Below are 16017 nucleotides of genomic sequence, written 5' to 3' on the forward strand. Positions count from 1 at the left end.
AGGACTAGACATAAAGGAAGGGAGGGGGGAGAGAGGTAAAGTTTTTAGTAATAGGGGGCTTGAACATAGAGAGAGACTAGTGCAAGTACATTAGCCGAGTGGAGACAAGAGGGTGTTTACAATATGCTGGAGGAATGAAGGGATTCTAGGAAACAAATCCAGTTAGCAAGACTAAAGTTCTAGATATGGGACATACTGTGAAGTGGATGCAAGATATTTCAATCAGGATGGTCATCCGAATTATGTCAGTAACTGAGTGAATAACAGTGAATTCCTTTCCCTCTTTTGGGTCACAATCTAGGTGAAAGATAGTTGGTGTGAAAAAATCAAACCTATTTATCAATGCCCCTACAATTTAAAACCTTTAAACCAACCTCAAGAGCTGTATAAGGTAAGTACATTGAGATCTTTGGGTGTGAAGTCTGTAGGTGGGTTTAAGATTGCATGTCTCAGTCAAGGTATGCCCTCAATAAACAAGCTCTTTCCAAATAGGCAACTTTAAACGTTGTTGCTAATAGCCCCATAGAGCGACTCCTTTATGCCCCGTTCCAGTCTCAGGTCTCCTAAACTAAAAACAAAGTCTTGCAAGAATAAGGATTAAGGAACACAGGAAAGTAAAGTTAACATTAAATATAAGTTTTACATTAACTACCAGTCCTGAGTGTTTAAGAAAAAGTAACAACCACACTGAGTGCAAATTTCACTAGCAGGTTCCCGGCAAAAAATAATCTGCCCTAAAATATACAAAAAATTTCCACACTGCACAACATAGTACAGTAGGACTGCCCTGTATTCACAGGGGATACGTTCTAAGACCTTCTCTGGACAGTAATAAACCCTATATACAGTGGTACCCAGAGTTTCAGCCATAATTCATTCCAGAAGACTGTTCGAGTGCCATTACTGAACGAATTTGCTCCCATAAGGAATAATACAAATTAGATTAGTCTGTTTCAGACCCCCAAAAATACTTACAAAAGCACTTAAAATAATACGCTTACATAACTGTTCGAGTTGGGAGCTGTACGAAACTCGGGGTACCACTGTACGTCTTTTTTCATTTCCATACATCTTTCTTTCAACGCACCGGCCATATCCCACCGAGGCAGGGTGGCCCAAAAAGAACAACAAAAGTTTTTCTCTTTTCAACTTAATGTATATAGGAGAAGGGGTTAACAGCCCCTCCCTCCCGGAATGTTAGTCGCCTCTTACGACACACATGGCTTACAAAGGAAGAATTCTGCTCCACTTCCCCATGGAGATAGGAGGAAATAAACAAAAACAAGAACTAGTAAGAAAATACAAAATACCCAGAGGGGTGTGTATATATATGATTGTACATGCATGTGTAGTGTGACCTAAGTGTAAGTAGAAGTAGCAAGACGTACCTGAAATCCTTTATGTTTATGAGACAGAAAAGAGACACCAGCAATCCTACCATCATGTAAAACCAATACAGGCTTTCATTTTACACTCACTTGGCAGTATGGTAGTACCTTCCTGGGCAGTTGCTGTCTACCAACCTACTACCTAGCAAAGTATAATTATCAGAGTACAGTGGTACCTTGACTTATGAGTGCCCCAAGTTATAAGTTTTCCAAGTTACGAGCCGTTACTCTGTCGATTTTTTGCTTCGAGTTGCAAGCCAAAATCAGTTATGAGCGAGCTTCAGATATGCTGCCAATTAGTAGTGGCATATCTGGAGTCAAATCCAACTCTGTACCCAGAGGAATGCCAGGTACTTCCTCCCATCCCACATGCACTTCCAAGACATACCTGGAAGGATAATACTCGCACACTACTCCCAGATTGTGGCGAGGCACCTCGTCACTTGTTTGGTTTTCGTATAAATCCGGGGAATAGGTAACCTCCATTTCAACACTCAGTTTTTCCAGAAACATTAAATTAAGATAGGTGTAGTACTGATAGTGGTGGGCGTAGTAGCCATGGTGGTGGGCGTAGTAGCCATGGTGGTGGGCATAGTAGCCATTGTGGTGGGCATAGTAGCCATTGTGGTGGGCATAGTACCCATGGTGGTGGATGTAGTAGAAATGGTGGTGGGTGGAGTAGTGAAGTTGGTGGGTGGAGTACTGAAGGTGGTGGGTCGAGTAGTGATAATGGTGATTGTAGCAGAGATAATAGTGGGTGGAGTAGACAGGGTGGGGATGGAGTAGTGAAGGTGGTGGGTAGAGTATACAATATTTCTTATTTGTAAGTACATTTTTCTTATTTAAAAATTAGTAACAAAAAAATTGGGGCGTTTTTCTGGGGCTGGAACAGACTAACTGCATATCAGTTAATTTCAATGACGAAAACTGATTTGACATACGAGCAAATTGAGTTACGAGCTCGGTCACAGAACGAATTAAACTCTTAAGTCAAGGTACCCCTGTATATTTAACCCTTAAACTGTCCAAACGTAGATCTACATTTTTTTCAACATTTGAAAGTATGTAAAAAAACGTAGATCTTCTTTGTTTTTTACATTTGAAAATGTGTAAAAAAAACTGATCTACTTTTAGAGCACTACGCATGTGAACATAGATCTGTTTGGACAGTTTAGGGGTTAAACATGAAATAACTAACCCTTCCAGGGTCCAGAGGCCAAATTTCAAAGTGTGCACCAGGGTCCAAGAATTTAAAAAAAAAAAAAAAAAAAAATCTTATGAAATGGTAGAGAATCTTTCTGAAGGTAATACGACAAAAAGTACGAAATTTGATGGAAAATTGACGAAATTATGCTCTCGCGAATTTTGATGTGTCGGTAATATTTACGAATCAGCGATTTTGCCAACTTTAACTCCCGTTTTAGGCCAATTACATTATTCCAATCGACCAAATTCTTAGCTATTTCACTAGTATTACTTCTATTCTATCGATTGAGCACAAGAAATCGCCAAGTCAACTGTTTCAACTACAAAATAAAGTGATCGGAAATTGGTAATTTGGCCAATTTAACACAAAGTTCAAAATATTCCAATTTCAAAATAGTGTCCAGAATAAACAATGTAGGTATTCCTGGCACTAAACTAACATTTCCTCTGTTCATTAGTTATGTTTTGAGGCTTTACAAATGAATTCCATTTTGATTTTTTATACACAATGAATTTTTATTCAAACCAAAAAAATAAAAGATTAACTGTTATGCAATATTGTAATAATTGTATAAATATCACCACATTTGTGAATGTATATCAGACCCACCAGCTGGCGTGTATTAGACGTATGAGGTCATTTGTTTACTCTTGAACATTGGCAAAAATTTAACATTTTCGCTACTTTGAGCTCAGTTTCAAGCCATTTTCAGTGCTAAAACCAATCAAAATCATCTCCATTTCTGTAATACGTCTTCCATTCTATCAAATGAGACCAAGAAATCGCAAATACAACTATAAAAAACATACGAAAAAACTGCAAAGTCGCTGTTTTAATAAAAAATCACAATCTCAGTATATTTCATCTCATTATACACTGTGCTGCAGGATTTGTTTTATGTGGTGTACACATACCACATAGATGTATTCTCTCATATCTAAGCCCAATTTTACCACTCACAGCTTATCAGAGTGAGCTGAGCTCATGGCGTAGATCTACGGTTTGGACCCTGAAAGGGTTAAAACCCTTGAAATTTTGTAAAGTTTCCATACATAATGGAGAGACGCGGTGCTCACAGAGAATTTAAACAAACTAGGTGGGGCGCAGTGACTATTAGAAAGTCAGATGAGGGGAGCCGTATAGCGAGTTTTTGTCATAATTTGAAATGTCCATATTAGCGGAATGCCATATAGCACGGGGGCCCCTACTGTATGTCTTGCATTCTATCAATTGATACCAGAAAACAGACTAAACCATAAAAACCATCCAAAAATACAAGTCATTTTCACCCATATACAAGGTCAGTTTTGTTTTTCCCATCATGCACTGTGGAGGCTAGGTTTCTTTTTATATGGTGAACGCTCACAACACACACAGCACACACAACACACACAGCACACACAACACACACAACACAACAACACACACAACAACACACACAACACAACAACACACACAACACAACAACACACACAACACAACACACACAACACAACAACACACAACACAACAACACACACAACAACACACACAACAACACACACAACAACACACACAACAACACAACACACACAACACACACAACACAACACACACAACACAACACACACAACACAACACACAACAACACACACAACACAACAACACACACAACACAACAACACACACAACAACACACACAACACAACAACACACACAACACAACAACACACACAACACAACAACACACACAACACAACAACACACACAACACAACAACACACACAACACAACAACACACACAACACAACAACACACACAACACAACAACACACACAACACAACACACACAACACAACAACACACACAACACACACAACACAACAACACACACAACACACACAACACAACAACACACACAACACACACAACACAACAACACACACAACACACACAACAACACACACAACACAACAACACACACAACACAACAACACACACAACACAACACACACAACACAACATACACAACACAACAACACACAACAACACACACAACAACACACACAACAACACACACAACAACACACACAACAACACACACAACACAACAACACACACAACACAACAACACACACAACACAACAACACACACAACACAACAACACACACAACACAACAACACACACAACACAACAACACACACAACACAACACACACAACACAACAACACACACAACACACACAACACAACACACACAACACAACAACACACACAACACACACAACAACACACACAACAACACACACAACACACACAACAACACACACAACACAACAACACACACAACACAACAACACACACAACACAACAACACACACAACACAACAACACACACAACACAACACACACAACACAACATACACAACACAACAACACACAACACACACAACAACACACACAACAACACACACAACAACACACACAACAACACACACAACAACACACACAACAACACACACAACAACACACACAACAACACACACAACAACACACACAACACAACAACACACACAACACAACAACACACACAACACAACAACACACACAACAACACACACAACAACACACACAACAACACACACAACAACACATACAACACAACAACACACACAACACAACACACAACAACACACACAACACAACACACAACACACAACAACACACACAACACAACACACAACACACAACAACACACACACAACACAACAACACACACACAAAACAACACACACAACACAACAACACACACAACAACACACAACACAACAACACACACAACACAACAACACACACAACACAACAACACACACAACACAACAACACACACAACACAACAACACACACAACACAACAACACACACAACAACACACACAACAACACACACAACAACACACACAACAACACACACAACAACACACACAACAACACACACAACAACACACACAACAACACACACACACAACACACACAACAACACACACAACAACACACACAACAACACACACAACACACACAACACAACAACACACACAACACACACAACACACACAACACACACCACAACACACACCACAACACACACAACACACAACACACACACCACAACACACACCACAACACACACAACACACACAACACACACCACAACACACACCACAACACACACAACACACACACAACACACACCACAACACACACAACACACACAACACACACAACACAACAACACACACAACACAACAACACACACAACACAACAACAACACACAACACAACAACACACACAACACAACAACACACACAACACAACAACACACACAACACAACAACACACACAACAACACACACAACAACACACACAACAACACACACAACAAACACAACACAACAACGCACACAACACAACAACACACACAACACAACACACACAACAACACACAACACAACAACACACACAACACAAAACACAACAACACACACAACACAACACACAACACAACAACACACACAACAACACACACAACAACACACACAACACAACAACACACACAACACAACAAACACAACACAACAACGCACACAACACAACACACACAACACAACACACACAACAACACACAACACAACACCACACACAACACAAAACACAACAACACACACAACACAACAACACACAACACAACAACACACACAACACACACAACACACACACAACCACACACACACACACAAACACACACACAACCACACACACACACACACAAACACACACACACACACACATTACACACACACAACACACACACATTACACACACACACACACACACACACACACACACACACACACACACACACACAACACACACAACACACACACACACACGGTGGTCTGGTGGCTAAAACTCCCGCTTCACACACGGAGGGCCCGGGTTCGATTCCCGGCGGGTGGAAATTCCGACACGTTTCCTTACACCTATTGTCCTGTTCACCTAGCAGCAAATAGGTACCTGGGTGTTAGTCGACTGGTGTGGGTCGCATCCTGGGGGACAAGATTAAGGACCCCAATGGAAATAAGTTAGACAGTCCTCGATGACGCACTGACTTTCTTGGGTTATCCTGGGTGGCTAACCCTCCGGGGTTAAAAATCCGAACGAAATCTTATCTTATCACACACACACACAACACACACACACACAACACACACACAACACACACACACACACACAACACACACACAACACACACACAACACACACACAACACACACACAACACACACACAACACACACACAACACACACACAACACACACACAACACACACACAACACACACACAACACACACACAACACACACACAACACACACACAACACACACACAACACACACACAACACACACACAACACACACACAACACACACACAACACACACACAACACACACACAACACACACACAACACACACACAACACACACACAACACACACACAACACACACACAACACACACACAACACACACACAACACACAACACACCTCATATCTATGCCAAAACTTACCGCTAACAACTTACCTAAGCGAGCCAAGCTCACAACATAATACTACATGACGGACCCTGAGCTCAAAGCTGTGATACCATGGCATAAGCCATGAAAGGGTAACTATGTCAAGCATTATTTTTGCACTCCAAATCAATAGTGATTTGGGTTGTGCCATTCCAAAAAGTTTGTAGTTTGGCATCTCATCACTATTGGAGACTTATGATTTATAATGTTAAAGCTACTAATCTAATTTTGGGTTGGTGCTCTATTGCCGCCTCCATGCCAAGGAGATGTGTGGGAATCAAAGCTTCTGTTATGTCCCCTGTACCTTTGATATACCTTCGAAGAGTTTCTAGAGTATCTACTCTCAAAGTCCGGTCAAGGGCCAGGCTCGTCTGGTGCTTGCCCGGTCAACCAGGCTGTTGCTGCTGGAGGCCCGCTGCCCCACATATCCATCACAGCCTGGTTGGTCTGGCACCTGGTGAAGATACTTGTCCAGTTTCCTCTTGAAGGCTTCTACACCTGTTCCAGCAGTGTTTCTGATATCTTCTGGTAAGATATTGAAAAGTCTGGGACCCCGGATGTTAATACAGTGTTCCCTTATTGTCCCCACCGCACCCCTGCTCCTTACTGGGTTTATTTTACACTTCCTCCCATATCTCTCACTCCAGTATGTTGTTATGGCAGTGTGCAGATTTGGAACCAAGCCCTCTAGTACCTTCCAGGTATATATTATCATGTACCTCTCTCTCCTCCACTCCAATGAGTACAGGTTCAAGACTTACGGGCATTCCCAGTAGTTTAGGCGCTGTACAGGCTCAATTTGAGCCGTAAACGATCTCTATTTGTTCCAGCTCCGATATTTCTCCTGCCTTCAACGGGCTGTCAGTACTTAGCAATATTCTAAGTGAGGTAGCACTAGCAATTTGAAGAGTGTCACCATTGGCATTATTTCCCTTGTTTTGAAAGTTCTCAATACTCACCCCATCATATTTCTGGCTGTCGTGATCTGTGTCTTGTTAGGGTCTTTAAAAGAAAGGTCCGCTGACATAATTATTCCTAGGTCTTTTACGTGTTCCTTACGTTTTATTTGGCGACCCTCTTGAGTTTTGTACATAGTGCTCCTTTTGAGTTCTTCATTCTTTCCATACCTAAGCAGCTGGAACTTATCACCATTGAATGTCATGTTATTCTCCACTGCCCACTGGAAAACCCTGTATGTCTTCCTGTACTTTTTCAGTGTCCTCTACCGTACTGACTCTCATGCTTATTTTAGTGTCATCTGCAAAGGATACAAAAGTGTGCCGGGTGTTTTCGTCTATGCCTACTTTTTGCGTTGTGTGTGTTAGGAAACCGAAAATCCATCTGCCTACCCTCTAGGTTCTTTCTACAAAGGATACTGAGAACTCGCATCAAAGGAATTTTGCACTTTTTCACAAACAAGGACTTCCAGGAATCCACAAGTGGATACACTTTCCATTTCTATTCTCCAGGATTATTGCTTATATCTGTTACATGATCAGCAATAGCCTTCAGAGGTAATGAAAAAAAATTCTGAATTCTCCACCATGCTTTCATTTAGTGAGCTGCTAAGCTTTTATTCACACTGGTCTCCAGAATTACTCTTCTGTGTCAGTAACTAAACCTGTTGCAATTAATGGTCTAAATTTACAGAAATTTCTTGACTTGGATTTTGCACATTTGAAGAAATATTTAATTTCTTGCAGTATCCAAGACAACTTTGTTTCCAACTCAATACAATCTTAATGTAGATCAGATTTTCAACTTCACCATAATCACTAACAAAATAAAGGTCAGCTTTACCTCTTCAGTTCGATGATTAAGTTCTTCCTCCAACATTGATCCAATGACCTTTTCTTTAGTGTTCATACTAAGATCAAAAACAGTAGATTCTAGGAGAGAGATTTTAGAACGTTGTTGACTTGCTTCATCCTGAAGACTGGAGAGTGTTTGTTCGTATTCAGTGATCTGTGGATTACAATATTTTAAGTACTATAACTATTACATATGTTGCATTCTAGTATAAATCTAAATTAATTTAGCAAATACATGGGGAAAGGGAAAGAAATTTACATAAAACTTGAGCCTCAGATTCACCACTGAAGCTAAAATGATGAGTCAAACGTTGTTCAATGTTATTACCTATAATAATAAACAAAAGTCATTAGGGATGAAGAACAAACATTCTAATTTAGTGAAAAAATATTAGGGTTAATAAGCAAAACAGACAGTGCAGGATTGGAAGGAAAAAAAAAAAATACTAACATGTAGTGATGTAAAAATCAGGTAAAGTCCAAAAAGCTAACAGAACCAGACCAAATTTAACCTTTGAACTGTCCAAACGTACATCTACATTCAATTTTACATGCTTGATGTAAAAAGAAAACATAGATCTACGTTCGGAGTGCTATGCGAGTGAACGTAGAACTATGTTCGGACAGTTTAAGAGTTAAATGTCCAGGATATGTATTACAACCTGCTAATCCAGATTACAATCACCCTTTCTAGTCATGTACTTTTAGTCACCATTTTTTTAACACCCCCCTACCCCCCATATACCCTGTATTTCAAATCAGTACAGCAGCTGTTTTAAATACACTGAGTTTTGCTACATAATCACTACATTTAATATTCTTATATACAGAATTTAATCAGTAAAACATGGCAGCATTCAGATATTCTATAACATTCAGCATCAAATAGTTAAACACTTTCAGGGTCCGTGCCAGAATATCGCGCTTTGAGTTCAGGGTCTGTGCCCTAATATTAGGTATAAATTTTAGAGGCTTCAAATTTAGCACAAGAGGACTGGTAGGCCTACATATGAGAATGAGTCTTTGTGGTCAGTGCGTGCAGAATAAAAAATAATTGGGGTTCCCACACTGCATTATGGGAGAGCACCATTTCATACCCTCTGCTCACAATGCCTCGCTATTGACAACACCTCACTCCCAGGAGAATTGGGAATCTCTTCCCAAGTGATAACTTTAACCCCTTCAGGGTCGAGAGGCCCTCTCCTAAACTTGTTCTCAGGGTTGCCCAAATTTTTCGGAAAAAAACAAATTATTTTTTCTTATGAAAAGATAGAGAATCTTTTCCCAATCATAATGACACCAAAAGTATGAAATTTGATGGAAAACTTACGGAATTATGCTCTCACAAAGTTAGCGATCTCGACGATGCTTACGCATCGGCGATTTCGCCCAATTTGAGACCTATATTCGGCCAATTCCAGTGTACTAGTCAACAAAAATTGTAACTTTCATAAGAACTCTATTTTTTCTATCGAATGAGAACAAGAAACCACCCATTTACCAATTTCAACTATCCAATAAAGTGGTCAGAAATTAGCAATTTTGCCAATTTCACACAAATTTCATAAGATGCCAATTTTAAAATGGGGTCCAGAATAAACAAGACAAGACAATCCTGGCACTAAAATAACATTTCCTCTGTTTATCAGTCACGTCCCCAGGCCCCTCTTACATTTCTTTTGCTTTCCACTTTGAGTTTTTATTCTTACAAAAAGTAGAAGATTTGCTGTTATGCAGACTGCTGCATTAGTGTAGAAATGGTATAAATAATATCAGCGCACTTGTGAAAGAATATTAGACTCACCAGTTGACGTTTATTGGACACGTGGCATGATTTGTTTACTTTTGAACTTTGGCAAAAATTGAATATTTCTGCTACTTTGAGCTCAATTTCAAGGTACTTTTCATTGTGAAACCAATCAAAATCATCCCAATTTCTGTAATATGTCTTCCATTCTATAAAATAAGACCAGGAAAACTAGAATACAACAATAAATACCATACGAAAATACAGTGCAAATTCGCTGTTTTAAACCAAAAACACTGTCAAAGTTGTTGTTTTTCTCATTACGCACTGTGTGCTGCAGGATTTTCTTAATACTGTGCACACTGACCACAGACCCATTCTTTCGTATGTAGGCCTACCAGCTTTCTCTTGCTAGATTTGAAGGCACTAGAATTTAGGCGTGCTAGTAAGTCAATAACCCTGGTGCGTAAGCTGTACTAGTACGTCAAACCCTGAAAGAGTTAATGAGGAATATGTAAGTGATGATGAGTTGGATGATTTTGAACATTTAGTCACAGTGACTCAACATACCAGAAATATTGCTAGAAACCCCGATGACCTTCAACCATCCACTTCTCAGGCTGGTCCATCTGGAACCCGACAAGTTTTACAACGCAATACAAAAGCAAGTTTATTTAGGTATAGGTACAAATAAGCACAACTATCATACAGTGTAAATTACCTAGAATAACCCAAAAAGAGTAGGAATTTTTTTTTAGTTTTTTTTTTTTTTAACAAGTAGGCCGTCTCCCACCAAGGCAGGGTGACCCAAAAAGAAAAATTCCCCAGAAAGAAAATACTTCCATCATCATTCAACACTTTCACCACACTCACACAATCACTGTTTTTGCAGAGGTGCTCAGAATACAACAGTTTAGAAGCATATATGTATAAAGATACACAACATATCCCTCCAAACTGCCAATATCGCAAACCCCTCCTTTAATATGCAGGCATTGTACTTCCTATTTCCAGGACTCAAGTTCGGCTATATAAAAATAACCGTTTTCCCGGAATCCCTTCACTAAGTATTACCCTGCTCACACTCCAACAGCTTCTCAGGTCCCAAATACCATTCATCTCCATTCACTCCTATCTAACATGCTCATTTATGGCACTGTAAAGCTGAAGATGTTCCAAACAGACCAGTCCGAGAAGTTTATGGCTGAGCATCATTGAGGTTTTCAGCAATATTTCCATCATTCTGAGTATCATTTTCGGTCACTAAATATTTAAAACCATCGCTTCCATATTCCTCATTGTAAGAACCATCACTTGGGAAACATGTGTCCAATTTTTCTTCTGTCATTAGACAAATAATAGCCGAATACTAGGTCACAACACCTGCAGTACACCACCACGCTTAAACTGATCACCAAATACCCTCTTGTATGCAGTATGGCAATTACTTCCCAACAACACTTCCAACTACTGAGCAGTAGTTTGCTCAGAAAACATGTTTTATCTGTGCACATACAGCACGATGCCCATGAAAAATGTAGACACACATTTTGTGTGTGAAGAGTGTAACACCACTGTGTATAACACTGTTTCAGAAGAATTCCACAGAATACAACAGTCCCAGGAACATGTCCAGGACCTGTATATATGCATTTAAATGTTAGAATAGTAATAATGTGAAACATTTTTACTTGTGTTTGTTGTTTTGTTAAGTTTTGTAAACAATATACTGATGACATCACAGCAATTACCATGTTGCACACAATAAGTGTATATATATGCAATGTAGGAGGTAGGTTACTGAAAGCAGTGAAGAGTTTTTACGAGGATAGTGAGGCTCAAGTTAGAGTATGTAGGAAAGAGGGAAATTTTTTCCCAGTAAAAGTAGGCCTTAGACAAGGATGTGTGATGTCACCGTGGTTGTTTAATATATTTATAGATGGGGTTGTAAGAGAAGTAAATGCGAGGGTCTTGGCAAGAGGCGTGGAGTTAAAAGATAAAGAATCACACACAAAGTGGGAGTTGTCACAGCTGCTCTTTGCTGATGACACTGTGCTCTTGGGAGATTCTGAAGAGAAGTTGCAGAGATTGGTGGATGAATTTGGTAGGGTGTGCAAAAGAAGAAAATTAAAGGTGAATACAGGAAAGAGTAAGGTTATGAGGATAACAAAAAGATTAGGTGATGAAAGATTGAATATCAGATTGGAGGGAGAGAGTATGGAGGAGGTGAACGTATTCAGATATTTGGGAGTGGACGTGTCAGCGGATGGGTCTATGAAAGATGAGGTGAATCATAGAATTGATGAGGGAAAAAGAGTGAGTGGTGCACTTAGGAGTCTGTGGAGACAAAGAACTTTGTCCTTGGAGGCAAAGAGGGGAATGTATGAGAGTATAGTTTTACCAACGCTCTTATATGGGTGTGAAGCGTGGGTGATGAATGTTGCAGCGAGGAGAAGGCTGGAGGCAGTGGAGATGTCATGTCTGAGGGCAATGTGTGGTGTGAATATAATGCAGAGAATTCGTAGTTTGGAAGTTAGGAGGAGGTGCGGGATTACCAAAACTGTTGTCCAGAGGGCTGAGGAAGGGTTGTTGAGGTGGTTCGGACATGTAGAGAGAATGGAGCGAAACAGAATGACTTCAAGAGTGTATCAGTCTGTAGTGGAAGGAAGGCGGGGTAGGGGTCGGCCTAGGAAGGGTTGGAGGGAGGGGGTAAAGGAGGTTTTGTGTGCGAGGGGCTTGGACTTCCAGCAGGCATGTGTGAGCGTGTTTGATAGGAGTGAATGGAGACAAATGGTTTTTAATACTTGACGTGCTGTTGGAGTGTGAGCAAGGTAACATTTATGAAGGGATTCAGGGAAACCGGCAGGCCGGACTTGAGTCCTGGAGATGGGAAGTACAGTGCCTGCACTCTGAAGGAGGGGTGTTAATGTTGCAGTTTAAAAACTGTAGTGTAAAGCACCCTTCTGGCAAGACAGTGATGGAGTGAATGATGGTGAAAGTTTTTCTTTTTCGGGCCACCCTGCCTTGGTGGGAATCGGCCGGTGTGATAATAAATAAAAAAAATAATATGCAATGTGCATTATATGGGAATATCACAGGTCATGAAAGTTACTGGAAAATGTAAAGTATTAGAAAACCACAGAGAACAATGTACAAGAAAAATAAAACAGAGAGCATGGTAGTTGCTGATTTCACCCCAAGTCAGTCATAGACCATCAACTTTACACCACTATACCTTAAGTACTGATAGAATTTTTTTTTTTTTATTACCACCAGTAAAATATACTCTTGAAATCTACAGGTGTAAACAATGATGGGGGCCTTTGATTGAACTTTATATATAGAAGGATTTAGTATTTGGTGGGAGATGGCCGACTTGTGGGGAAAAAAAAAAAAAAGTACAGTGGAACCTCTACTCATGACTTTAATCCGTTCCATGACCTTGCTCGCAACTGGACTTGCTCATTTGCAGAGTCAATTTTCCTCATTTAAATTAATTGAAATGGAATTAATTCGTTCCAGTGGAATTCCATGCACGAGAAAATTTCCCTAACATCAACTCTACAGCTTATTTATCTATCACAATTCATGTAATATGACATAATAAACAATATTAATATCATCGAAACATGATATATACACTAGAATGAATAAAATACATGTCATTAGGTATGTGGCTAGTGGTGGTGACAGCAGCCATTGTTGTTGTTGGGGTTTATAGGGCCACCACAGCGGCCATTCCTGCTCCTTACTAGAGAACCTAGAGAACCTAGGATAACCCAAAAAAGTCAGAGTGACTTATAAGTGCTACACTCTTAATGCTACACTTAATTGTTACACTTTGCCACTGCTGCTTCATGTTGTCTGCCACTGCTACCTCATGTTGTCTGCCACTGCTACCTCATGATGTCTGTCACTGCTACCTCATGATGTCTGTCACTGCTGCTTCATGTTGTCTGCCACTGCTACCTCATGTTGTCTGCCACTGCTACCTCATGTTGTCTGCCACTGCTACCTCATGATGTCTGCCACTGCTACCTCATGATGTCTGCCACTGCTACCTCATGATGTCTGCCACTGCTACCTCATGATGTCTGCCACTGCTACCTCATGATGTCTGCCACTGCTACCTCATGATGTCTGCCACTGCTACCTCATGATGTCTGCCACTGCTACCTCATGATGTCTGCCACTGCTACCTCATGATGTCTGCCACTGCTACCTCATGATGTCTGCCACTGCTACCTCATGATGTCTGCCACTGCTACCTCATGATGTCTGCCACTGCTACCTCATGATGTCTGCCACTGCTACCTCATGATGTCTGCCACTGCTACCTCATGATGTCTGCCACTGCTACCTCATGATGTCTGCCACTGCTACCTCATGATGTCTGCCACTGCTACCTCATGATGTCTGCCACTGCTACCTCATGATGTCTGCCACTGTTACCTCATGATGTCTGCCACTGCTACCTCATGTTGTCTGCCACCGACGTAGCCAAAGAATCTAACATTTCTATTTTGAGCTCAATTTCAAGGTACTTTTCATTGTGAAACTAATTAAAATCATATTTATTTTTGTAGTATATCTTCCATTCTACCACACGAGACCAAATAAAACGATAATACAACCATAAAAACCATACAAAAATATACCGCTAAGGGGAGGCTAATGGTTGAGAAGTGAACTCCGTTATTTATGGTCAGATTTCTTTCATTTTTGGTGTACGTTAAGAAGCATCTTTTCATCATACATTTCCCAAGTTTCAATAAGATAGTCCAACAAACAACTGACATTCAATTCCCTAGATCAAAAGCAAGAGCCTCCTCACCAGTGTCAAATAACCTCCCTTGAGGCCAGCTCGCATCTGGAAATTTTGCTTGCGTCTGGAAGCAAAAAATCCACCGAGCAGCTGCTCATATCTGGAAAAACTCGCACGTGGATGCACTCGTAAGTAGAGGTTCCACTGTATATAAAATATGATACAGGATGTAATGACAGTAGTTTGTTGGACAATGTATTGCTAGACAAAAAAACTGTTGGGTAGACTTCAGGATATGCATGTCTTTAGAGGGGCCACAGATATATCACATTTTTCTTAGTTGGAGCTACAGTGAGAGTAAAAGATGGGATACAAGGAGACTGGAATCAATAAGAGAGGTGAAGGTTTATATACTGAAGGAGGAAGCAGTTAAGATATAAACAACTACTGGAAGAAAGATGGACTAGCGAGAGTATAGGCAATGAGGT

At 40.3% G+C, this 16017-nt stretch overlaps 1 protein-coding gene across 1 annotated transcript in view; it reads right to left on the reverse strand.

Annotated features, from left to right (window-relative positions):
* LOC128698669 (restin homolog) overlaps positions 1-16017 on the reverse strand; it is a 165905-nt gene that overhangs the window by 78539 nt on the left and 71349 nt on the right. The window contains exon 7 of the mRNA XM_070104034.1: positions 9007-9171. Within this exon, the coding sequence (XP_069960135.1) occupies positions 9007-9171 (165 nt within the window). The remainder of the gene's footprint in view (positions 1-9006; positions 9172-16017) is intronic.

The sequence above is a fragment of the Cherax quadricarinatus genome, chromosome 88, assembly GCF_038502225.1.
Source record: "Cherax quadricarinatus isolate ZL_2023a chromosome 88, ASM3850222v1, whole genome shotgun sequence".
Taxonomy (NCBI): domain Eukaryota; kingdom Metazoa; phylum Arthropoda; class Malacostraca; order Decapoda; family Parastacidae; genus Cherax; species Cherax quadricarinatus.